Source organism: Eutrigla gurnardus (genome assembly GCF_963514095.1).
Source record: "Eutrigla gurnardus genome assembly, chromosome: 17".
Classification (NCBI taxonomy): Eukaryota; Metazoa; Chordata; class Actinopteri; order Perciformes; family Triglidae; genus Eutrigla; species Eutrigla gurnardus.
The window spans coordinates 9,079,487-9,091,831 of record NC_139928.1 but is presented as its reverse complement, the minus strand read 5'-3'; the positions used below and the strand labels follow the sequence as shown (position 1 = coordinate 9,091,831).

The 12,345-nt window shown below is 39.8% G+C and overlaps 1 protein-coding gene across 20 annotated transcripts in view; it reads left to right on the top strand.

The window, feature by feature from the left end:
• adgrb2 (adhesion G protein-coupled receptor B2) overlaps positions 1 to 12,345 on the top strand; it is a 195,125-nt gene that overhangs the window by 100,546 nt on the left and 82,234 nt on the right. For 14 of the 20 annotated variants that reach the window (XR_014598645.1, XM_084032104.1, XM_084032102.1 and 11 more), the window contains exons 5-7: positions 4,851 to 5,018; positions 11,367 to 11,531; positions 11,904 to 12,068. Coding sequence is in view for 18 of the 20 variants with exons in the window: in XM_084032104.1 (XP_083888230.1) it covers positions 4,851 to 5,018; positions 11,367 to 11,531; positions 11,904 to 12,068 (498 nt within the window). In the remaining 2 variants the exon portion in view is untranslated. The remainder of the gene's footprint in view (positions 1 to 4,850; positions 5,019 to 11,366; positions 11,532 to 11,903; positions 12,069 to 12,345) is intronic. The other 6 variants (XR_014598646.1, XM_084032088.1, XM_084032103.1 and 3 more) reach the window with 1 other exon arrangement.

Here is a 12,345-nt window from a genome sequence, read left to right as displayed (position 1 = left end):
CGATTTGTATGTCTAAGTGCCTCATTTTCCATTCAATGTCGATATTAATATCCTCAGCTGCTCCTTTGATGGGATATTGGTTGCTGTGTTATGTTGTATTTATTATTTCCTCCCCCCACACTCCTCTGATGTTTTATGACGTGGTTCTGGAGGGCTGTAGGGGCACTCCTGGGAGCACCCGAATGGGATCACACCAAATACAAGTAGACTGGGAATTTGGGGCGGCACAAGAGACACAAGTGTTTAATGAACTTGATGTGGTTGACATTTTAAAATAATGTTCTGATATGATAATGATTTTTTCTTTTTACTTTGACTTAATTTGGGGTAGAATCCGCATGCTTGTTTGATTTGATGATCTGTTTGCTGCTGGTTTCAAGCTTTGTCTTCCCCCTGGTCCGATGGGGAGTTATAAACAAACACTAAATAATACACATAGGCAGACACATGATCACACACGCACTAATCAGGACTGCAGTAATTTCAATCCAGTCACTAAATATATAAAATTTTATATTTTAAGTCTAAGAAAAACAACACTTAACACACTGATATAACACACTCAATGTCTATAGTGTTGCTGATAGATTTGCACTAAAATCAAACAATTTCATTGATTGAAAAATGTAGCATGCATACAACAAGAATCAGCTGCTTTTCTCCCCTGAAAAGCATGAGCTGTTCTCAGACTTCCTGATTTATCTGAAACATCTTCAGCTGAAATGTTTTTGACCAATCTCCTCTATTCTGTTTCATACTGACGCATTTATACTTTAAATACCGTCTCAAATAGAAAAGGCACACAGCTATTACTGAACCCACACACGGTTTCTCAGATTCTCTGAGATTTCTGACCGTTCTGAATTTTGTTTGCCAGGATGTAATGTCCTTTTCATTTTTATCTTTTTATTTTCATTTTACCATTTGTTTGTGGACAAGTTGGGACTTGGAACTATGGGTGTGTTGTGAGTGTGGGTGGATATGTCTCTGGGCACATCTCTGTGCATCCGTGTGTGTCCCCACGAGTTAGGGAACATCAAGGAAAAGTAGTTTGTACAGAAAGCCAATGAAGTGAAAATAGACATTTTTTTCTACTCTCTTTTTCATGGATAAAACTCCTAAATTAAGGTGATGCAGTTAATCGATTTTAAATAATGGTCTGGCTCTTGACAAAGCAAACTAAGCAGTAATTGGTCTGGCAAATTAACTTTTTTTTTTCCTTTCTATATGCGCTGAAGTAGAAGGCGTTTATGCCCCAAAGCGTGCAACGTAAAGTAGTGCCCCTACTTTTATTCTATTTAGCTACTGCTCATTTGCCATAGATTCAGTGACATTTAAAACACGGAGCGGAACAATGGTGCATTATGAATACAGTATGCTTGGGTCAATGAGTAGTCAAACGCTGCACCATCACTCTTCCAATTATCATTCATGCAAAGCGGGACTGAGGTTGCATGTGAGAATGCAGTCATGAACTCATGGCAGACTCATTACAGATGGTGAACACACAAACTTGCACACACAGACGCATTAATACGTAAATAGTTTTAAGTATGACCCCATATGAAATTGCTGCTAATGATGTAAACCAAATCAATATAATGTATCTAGACGATGCATTCCCACAAGCTAGAAATAAGAAACCAAAAGTTGATATCTTCATACAGAATTCCTAATTACAGTCCCGCATGCTCGTTATGCATATCCTTATTCTCTGTGGTGCTGTGAATGTGTGCTGTGCTAAGTGTGTATGCATATAGAGGGTGATCATGGGTATTATATCTTCTCTTATCTAAGATTTCCTGCATTGCATTTGCATCATAATCCCAGGCCAGATTAAATATGTGCTTCCGTTTTGCGCATTTTTCAGATGCACATTTTTCATCTGCCTCTCGGAACGCTGACTTCCTGGACTTGATTTTGTGACACTGTGGTTTAATCAGCACTGATCGCTTTGTTTTTTAAGTCTTTTTTTCTCTGCTTGCTGCTGTAAACATGCTCTTTTCCAACTCCCTCTGCGTCTGCAACCCTGATGGCAATAAAGTCCCTTTTAATGTGCACGGATGAACTTCAAGACGAGCTATATTATGTTAATGCAGTTATTGGTGTCAAGATAGAATACAAAGGAGATACAATTGTCCTATGCTGCTTTGTTTATGACTGGAAATCACTATTTGCAGACTAGTATTTACCTGGTAACCAATAGGTGGTGTAATACAATCCTAATCCCAGTATTTAGCTTGATTTTTCTTCATTAATTTGCTAATCTGCTTTACCCCTGTCACATTGTTATTTTATCCATTAAATGTGTCGTAGATCCAAAGCTGCCTCAAGCTTGGTTTTATAGGCAAATTGATTGGTTTTGTGCAGTCAGACTTCAGATACATTTGTGCTAGGTTGGAGAGATGGAAATTTGTGGATGAATAAGTAATGTCTTACAAGCAATCTTAGTGTTTAAAAAAAAAAAACACACAACAAAAACAAGCTAAATAACTGATTTTTTGTTGTTGTTGTTGTTGTTTCGATTTGCCTCTGTCTACTGTGAAGGTTTTTGCCATTTGGGATGAGATAACCCCAAGAAATCAGCTCGCACTTTGAGGTTGCCATTTATATTTTATTAACATGATTTATTTAATCGAATATTTTGGAAATAAGTCTTGTTTCATGTTTGATACCAACATATTTTGGCTGACATACCTCGGCGCACAACGTTGCTCATCATGCTGCATTTGAATATCGCCTTCCAATAACAAATCAGCAACAAGTGCTCAGAGATGCATTTCAAATAAATACAATTGGGACCAGATGAACATTGTGCTGTATGACTCACAGATTCCAAAATAAACATCAGCTTACATTTACATTTTACATTTAGGTCATTTAGCAGACGCTTTTGTCCAAAGCCACTTACAATAAGTACATTTGTCAAAAGAAAGTAACAAAGAAACCACAACATATCATTGCCGATAAAGTAAGAGCTAAAAGTGTTAAGTCCTCGTCTAAGTAGTATCTGTTCAGCAAACTAAGAACAACAGTGCTATGATTAAAGTGCTATAGGTAAGGTTTTTCTTTTTTTTTGCTTGAATCATATTTAAATTCCAGGATTGCACCAGATATTTGCAAATACATTCCTTATAAAGTCTGTGTGCTAAATTCTTCTTACAGTCTTATGTCCATCAAGAGGCCAGCATGTAGAAAAAACTCTGCACTCATGTTTATTTACCCAGCCATCCAATCTCAGTGGAGGAGGGCAAATTCCCTACTACAAAGATGTGTTTTATTATGAGTTTTTGTCGTTGAATATGTTGTTATGTTGTTGACTTAATGGTGTGCTTATATCGAGAGCACTGGAACCAAACATATTTCCCCATGTGGCATTATAAAGATGATCTGAATCCGAACAAAATGATCCTACTCACGAGATTTTTCCTCGTCCACAGAATCAATGGATACAGTCCCGATGGTTCTTTCATCTCTGCAACATGTAGACTCTTTTTTCAGCATCTTAAAGACGTGCTGATGCCATATTTTGCTTAATCAAAGGATATATCCCTATTTACGGGCTCTTCATATCTCCGTTGTTTTTAATACCACCGTCTTCTCCCTCTTGCTCAGCCTTCGACTCCTGCTCCTCTGAGCCCTCCTTCACAGAGTAGACTTAATTATTTATCGCCATGACTTATTTAGCTCCGCTCAACTCAGGACCAGCAGTCTCCATCCTGCTGTTTCTAACTTTCTCTTTCGCCCTCCCTCTGTCCCTTCCTGTCTCTATATCTTGCTTTCTATATTTCTTCAGGAATCTCCACAAATCTTCTGTTCTTCCATCTCTTTCAACAACGCTCAATCTCCTCTGGTCTCTGGCTGAACATTTCTGTATTTTTAAAACCATCTCCTCCTTTACTTGGCCTCTTTAAAAAAAAAAAAATAATAATAATAACAATCCAAAGTCCTTCAAACTTTTTGAGCCCAAACATTTTATTTTTTTTCCCCATTTCACTTATAATTTCCTCTTCTTGTTATGTTCATCCGTTTTTATCTTCTTCTCTCTCAACACTTATTAACCAATCCTGCCACTCATCTTTTCCTTGTTTGGAGTCTCCTGTTGAACATTTCTTTTCTCCTCTAATATCTGTCTTTCCATCATTATTCCCTCTAATCCCAGGTCAGACATCTCCAAATTATTTAAGCAATTATTTTTTGGCACAACCTGCCATTGTCACATGGCTGAACGCAAGTAGATCAAGCAGACAGAATCCTGCAAGAACTAGCTTTGAGTTAAGCAGCATCAAAAGATCTTGAAGTCACGTTCATTATCTGCAAAGTTTTGGTGCAACTCTGCTGCAATTATAGCATTTTGATGTATTTCATTGTCATCTGATGCTAAAATGGGACGATATGTGCAATAAAGAGGAAACAGGAGAAGTGAAAACAAGATGAGAAACATGTTTAATACTTTAAAGAGTTTGACATCACTCGAGTCTTTGGATCCTTTTGGTTCACTTGCATAATAACTGAACTAATCATATCGGAAACGAACTCGCCACATTCATTTCCCTGTCATGACTTGAGCTGCATGACTTCAAATGCCAATGTCCATTCCTGACCTCCATTTTCTTTCATTTAGCAAAGTGTAAATGCAGCATCATACTCTGTTTATTTTCCATTGGAGCTGGAATGTGTTTGTGCAGGTCAGAAGGTCACCTCCTTCATGTTTATTAAGGAATGTGCTCAGACTCATTTAATATCTCATGTTTCTCTCATTCTCTAACCCCCTTGCCTGCCATTGGATGCTCCAACCCCTCCGTCCCTCATCCCTCATCCCCATGTTGTGTGTCTGTGGGTGTTTGCAGTGCATGGGCTGTGGGAGGAGTGGTCGTTATGGAGTCTGTGCTCTGTGACCTGTGGGCGAGGCTCCCGGACGCGAACCAGGAAGTGTGTGAACGGAGCCGTGGCTGTGGCCCTGGCTTGTGGACGGCCTGAGATTCAGACCAAACTCTGCAACATAGCAGTGTGTCCTGGTTAGTACCATCCCCATTTACATGATACAGCCAGTCTCTCTCTCTCTCTCTCTCTCTCTCTCTCTCTGCCTATCTGACTATTCATGCATGAACAACATTCATGGTGACAGCTCTTGGAGCAACATTCACATGCATTTATATTTTGTTCGCTTTACAGCTCTTGTAGTTAAGTTACTCTCTCCTCTGCTAGAATTTGGACATATGCTGCATTCACGTTACATGCAGACTTTAGAAATTAGGAGCTCAGTGAGGAAAACTCAGCAATACATAGTTATAAATATAATATATTGGTAATTTCTGACAGCAATTGTATCTTCAAAAGTACAGAGGTAGCTGCTGCAAAGACCATCCCTGGTAATTATATCTGAAATTCCATATTGACACCAATTGAGCTCTGAATCTAAAGGAATTTATTCTTCGCAGTGAGGTTGACATTTGTTGTTTTGATTTAATTATTGGGATGAACTTTGGTACAGATATACATGTTCTCTCCTCAGGGTAACTGATGGAGTATGTTTATCCTCATCTCATCATCTGATTAAAATTTGGATTTGTCCAGCACTTTTGTTACCTAAATACCTAAAAAACTAATGACATTCCCATCAACTTATTTTGTGTTTCATTTGCAAATGTTAGCATACTTGCATGTGGCTAGTGGCCAAGTTTGATTGGTGAAATGGAGTCATGTGATAGCCTTTGGCGGAAGTCTCGGACATAAATAACAGATCGTGCATTGAATAAAAAAGGCAAAAAAAAATAAAAGCAGATAATAAGGCGAACATAGCCCAAAGTAAGAGTAAAAGTAGCGTCACAAATCACAATTATACTCAAGTAAACAGTACAATTTATCCAAAAAGTGACTTAAGTAAATACATGTAACGTGTTACTACCCACCTCCGCATGTCATGAAGACAGCATAACCCCCATCGTTCCTGTCTGCTTATGCACGCTGCTTAAACTCCTGCATCCTAACTAGAGTTTTCAGTTCCATATTCATCTCTGGTCAGCCATGAGATTCATCCCCATGTTTGGACTCAGGAGCCATCCTGAGGGGTCGAAGCCTGACAAGGCCTTAAGGTTGGTCTCGTATGCTTCCTCCACGGCTGGCTTGGTTTAGATTTCTGAGCAGTCCTGCAGTGGAGCTCTTCAGCGATTGTCTCTGAGATTACCTGGCCAATACCTATACCTACACCATGTCAAGAACTGCAAGAAGTCACTGGTGCAGCCCTATCTAATTCTGGTGTGCAGGGTACCTCAGGACTTTTTTACAATCTGACTTAGACTGTCCAGCTGAAACATCTTTATCAGGCTGCATTGGAGTGGAAAAGGACAGAGCAGAGATTGATATAACGTCTCAATAGAGCAGACTCCGGAGAGACTGTGGAGTCGGTTTTGACCCATAACTACCTCTGCCTATCACAAAGCAGCTTCACATGCCAACTCAACTACTGAGATGTTAATACTAGCCTCCTTCTCATCTACTCATTAGCTGGGGCACAGTCTAAAGCGAGAAAAAAAGTAAAACATCTTTGGCATTTGAGGATTTTAGTTTACTTCAGGTGTATGCATTGCCACTGCACAATTTAGATTTTGTATTTCAAATGTCTTATTAGAAAAACCACTTACTTTGAAAGCCTTGATATTAGCAGGGAATATGTATTTATTTAAAGATTGAATTTGGTGTATTTGCCATGTTTTTACATAACATTGGGATAATGGGTTCTCATCCACTCAAACACCTGACTGTTGTGAACAAAACTGGTGACTGCATTCTGAACAATCACCTCTCTACTTCCTAAGTTGATTTAAGTAAGAGTGAGAATGTGTGTGCTTGTATAGAAGTCACTCCTACGCTGAGCAACTATCACAGGGTAAGTGCTTTTAATTTATTGCCGCTAAGGTAAAGAACCCTGTGTGTGTGTGTTTATATACTGTGTATATATATATATATATATATATATATATATATATATATATATATGCGAATGCTGCAGGCGCCCGTCTGGGCCGGAGCCTTTTTATGTTCTCATGCTCTCTACTGACTAATATTTCTTTATTTATATATTTATTGAGCTTTTTTGTTTTTATGTTTCTCAAAATAAGAGTCTTATAAGGTTAATATTTAAATAAAACAAAACTGTCCCCAATGCTATACAAAGATGCTGCAAAGTCATACCTCATAGAGGGAGAAATAGGGAAGACGACGTAATCCAAAGTATGGCCTGAGGGATGTTTTGCCATGCTGGTTCGGGAACAGTGATGGGAAGAGAGGGTTTGGGAGAAAGGCTAGGCTCCTTCAAGGGCCTTAAGGAAATCTGTGTATATGTGTCCTCAGATGGTTCGTGTGTTTGCGTCTGAGTGTGTGTGAATCTATCACAACAGATACAGCATGCTTTGGGGAGTTCAAAGGCAATGGTCCTTTTGAAATGATGAATACCAGCATAGGGCTTTTGGCAGAAACGTCTATGCATAGAAAATAGAGCTTTGATGGATCTTGTCTGTGTGTGTGTGTGTGTGTGTGTGCGTGTGTGTGCGTGCGTGTGTGTGTGTGTGTGTGTGTGTCTGAGATTGCATCTCACTGTAAGCCATATTCTCAAACAGTCTACTACTCTTGTCTATAGTACAGTTTGTTAAACCCATGTAGTTGACTCATGTTTGACCGTATATTTTTCCTTTCTTATCTCTCTTCACCTTATGTCTTATGTAGTGCCATGTCAACACATGCATGCATACGTGGGCAGACGTTAACATGGCAGCTGTTGCATCGAGTCAAGGCAATCAACAGGCTACGAGTAAAATCGGCAGCAATGTCGCACCTAATTAACGTGATCGTATCAGACCTTTTAGAGCTAACGTCAAGAACAGAAAGGCACTCGTGTAGGCAGAGAGCTGGCTGGGAATTGCCTTCATGGCTCCTTTTTTTTCTCCTTGCAGTATAAAGCAGTCACTTCATAGCCAAGCATGTGCATAATGTTATGGTTATGTCATAATTACAGGCACATGACTAAGTAATGTCTTCTTTTTTTTTTTATTTAATTCCGTGCCTCTTGGACAAATATAAATGTGTTATTTTGCCATTTTTTTCTATATACACACACACACAACAAAATCATCACAAAAACCCTCAACACTATTTTATTACATTCAATTGTGTGTTTTCTCATATTTGATGAGCAAGTGTTTTCAAAATGATGTAAAGACGAAGAGATGGAGCTGGAGCTGTTTTGGAAGCTGTTTCTTTTTGGAAGCTGTTCCAGACTCGTCACTTGCTCCGAATTAGCCTTGTGGGGGGGGGGGGGGGGGGGATGTCAAGTTCACACTCTATTCTAGTTCACAGCTCATTCTTAGTATGTCATCCCCTACAAAGTGGCGAGTGGTACGGCGCCACAGCACTGTACGAGGCGCACACAGCGTGATTGACCACATTACCAAGGAGAGTTGGCAACGCTTCCCCACTTGGGAGAAGCAGACAAACACATTTACTGCACTGTATTTCACTTTCTCTGCTACTTAAAGTCCCTGTGTGTAGGCTAGAATGTGTGCCTCCATACATCATTCTGTGCTGAAAAACAAGAAGAGTTCTCACTTTGAATTGCTATTCTAGTTGTAGAGAAACACAGACAGGCTACCTACTGTACAGACCTACGCTGCATACACAGTGGCTCGCATGGCTGTGATGACAGGCCCTCCCTTTTTGTAGCAAAGTAGCCTGTTATAATGCATGTGGTGGTTCAATGTGGGAATTGCCTTTACTTAAAGTCATTCCATGCATTTAGATAAAAACACTTTTGCAGTTCCTTTAACCAGATAGATGGATTTATTTTCAACTTTAGTCACTCGACATTAAAATATGACCGACATTGGCTCGACGGAAGGTTACATTAAAGTGAATAATAATCTAACTTTAAATGACAGTTGTAACCTGAATTCAAAGCTCTTGCTCACTGTTTTGGTTCAGTCCCGTTTTCATCAACCTCCCACTTCAGCAGCAGAGGTGATAAAACTGCTGGATGCTACCTGCCCAGCCCTGAACAGCACACAGATAAAATAGCAAATAGCAGGTGAACACATTGGAGCACAATTATTTTATTTCATTAAGCTTTATTTAGCCAGCGTAATCCCATTAAGTTTTCTCATTTTGTTTACAGTAGGATCCTGGCCAAGATGGCAGTGTAAAAGTTTCACCACATAAAAACACACTCAATTCTCAAATGACATGTAATTTGTCAGCACGATCAGAGACTGCAGCCACGGCTTTTGTGTATTATGGTCTTAAAAATGGTTGTATAAGGAGGGAAAACATTCTCATTCTGATGCAGCAGCATGATAATCTGAATCTAACATTTTCAAAGAAAGTAAAGTTGCATTCATGTTTAAAATATCACCATGATCAATTGATGTTAGTATCACTTGCAGCAAAAGAAAACCAGCATGTGTTTCTGTTGTAGAAACCTTTTTTTTTCTTGATATGATGTTAAAAAGACAGATTGTCCTCAGGCATTTATTAGTTGAGATTCATTCTATCACCTTATGATTTATAGTAACAATCTGATACACATCATCAGCGGGCTTCTTTCTCAGAGATTTGCTTTGAACAACATTAAAAGCAGATTGCCGCTCTTAATCCCACTCGCTAAGGAGGTAGAACTACTAACATAATTATGTCGTCTGTATACAAATGAAATGTTGAATTTAGTATTGTTATAATAATTAATATGACTTTTAAACAAAATAGAAACAATTAGGACCTTTTACAGGCTAAAGAGCCAGATGTTTCTTTCAACAGTTGGTGGAGAGAAACACTGTTGGATGAATAAATAGCATGCTTGCTAACATCGACTTTATAACATTTATCAAGAGTTGCTTGATCACTTTGGTGCATTTTTGGGGGATATGTATGATCATGAAATGATTGCACATTGTTCAGAATTGTTGCATTTATTTTGTAACATTATGACAAAGCAAAGCCCACGTCAGTAATCCAGCTGGAGGCTACACACATGAATAAAGTGACACCAGAAGGAAGCCGTGTATTGTTAGTCCATTCAGAAATGATTACCTGTGTGTGTGAGTCACAGCATTAGAGGCACAACACAAGCAATTTATTTGAGAAATAGGAATAGACGATTCATTGCCGTTGCAGCTTAATATACTGAAGCATGATTGGTCTCACATTACATTAAAAAGAACAGTTATGCAGCGGCTCTTTAATGGTATAGCTTGCAAAATTAGATATCGCCCCTCAAGACATTTAACTGAAATAATAACACAGCTGACCACTAAATACAGATGCATTATCAAGCTTTCAAGTGTGCTTTTGTTAGCGTGTTGCCGAAGGTGTCAAAGGACAGGATTTGTGCCTTTTCAAACCAGAAGCGAAAAACAAAAATTGCAACAATATATTTTGAACATTGTATTCAACAATATCAATGGGCACGGTCACAGTTCAGTAATTGGTTCCTCCGTCAAGTTTTCGAATCAAAGAATTCTAAGCCAAAATATGTGTCAGGAACAGTGACAAAATCAATTAAAATTAAATTGCTGACAGTTTATCTGTCATTTTTTTTTTATCTGCTGTCATGCATTTTCACAGCAGAACATTGTGTTCTTTTCTGTGACACAGATCCTGAGAATTGTCTTATAACCAGCTTTGAAGTCGATGACATTCCAACAATCTTCGACTGCACACGCTATTAATTATTAATCTCCCCGTTTTTGATTATAATCTTTCTTTTTTTGCATTTTGGATACTTTCTTTGACAACTCAATTACTCCAGCAATGCCTCCTTATTAAAGAGGACAGTGGGGGGCTTTGATTACACCTGTGTCACACGCATGTCATCAGGCTTTGGTTAAGCTATTTGCTATTCATACATCGTCTGACAGGCGGCGCTGAGTTGTATTGCAATGTTCTTTTATTCATCCATTTCTGCAAAAAAACACCAGTAAGAACTGTTGTGCCTTTCTAATAACACTTCTAATGAAAATCCAACTGTCTGAACTCTGTGCGAACTCTTTAAAACACAGCATGAAAGCTGTTGTTTTTCCATAACCGATTGAAATATTTAAAATGACCATGAAGGACCATGAAGTGTCTTTTGTTTGTTGCTATTTATAGACAACCGCATAGCCTCTGTAATTTCTTTATGTTCTGTTTACTTCTAGCCGACTCACTTCTTCTGTCCTGTGTGTTTTTCTCCCTTTGCGCATTTCTTTTTCCTTACATCCTTTTCCCTGGATTGATTTATCCTGATTTCCCCATGTGTCTCAAAAATCTTCCTCCTCCCACCTCCATCCATGTCCTTGTCTCTCCACATCCACGTCCGTCCTCCCCCTCCCTCTCTCTAGTGGAGGGCCAGTGGTTAGAGTGGGGGCCGTGGTCGAAGTGCAGCGTGACTTGCAACGCGGGAACCCAGCAGAGGCAGAGACGCTGCAGTGCATCGGTGCATGGCTGGGCCGAATGTAAGGGCCCCCATCAGGAGAGCAGGGACTGCACCAACCCTTCCTGCGGCGGTAAGGCGTACAAATGAACGCTTAGTATTCACACTCACATGCTCTGGAATGCCATTATGCAAACATGCATTATCGAAAGCCATCTGTATGGGCTTCTCTGATTCGTGTTCAATGCGCCTGCAATTTGTGGATTGCGACCAAATTTGGCTTATGAGTCTGTTTAGACGCTGGAGGACCAAAATACTAATGTGTTTTAATTAGCCTGGGGCCCAGAATGAACTTGTAGGCCAATTGACTGAATTTATAACGATAAAAAATGTGACAAGTTTTAAAAAATAGCTCTCATACAGTCCCATTTGTTAATTTTGTTTTACCTCACACACCCCCATCCCTCTTCGCTCCCCAACCGTCGCCGGCGGCGCCTCCTTCTAGGTGGAGGTAACTGGGGCAGCTGGAACCACTGGAGTCTCTGCAGCAAGACGTGTGACTCCGGTTGGCAGCGTCGCTTCCGGATGTGTGAGGGCACGGGGCTACAGGGCTACCCCTGTGATGGCTCGGGGGAGGAGGTCCGGTCCTGTAATGAGAAGAAGTGCCCCGGTCAGTGACTCAGTGAATGAGAATGAGCGAGAACCCCATCATATGATTGCTTATATAGCCTACAAATGATTCATGCTTGAATACTCTGTTTGCCTCCGACTCATTTGTGTGCATGCCTCCCTGTTCGAGACGCAAGTGTGTGTGTGTCTGTGTGTGCGTGTGTCTCTGTGTGTGTGTGTGCCCAATCTGCACTTGCACAATATTTGTCAGGCAGAATGGAAGTGATTCTCAGTGGTTCGCACCACAGCCAAAAGGCTTCTATCTTTTTTAGAACTGC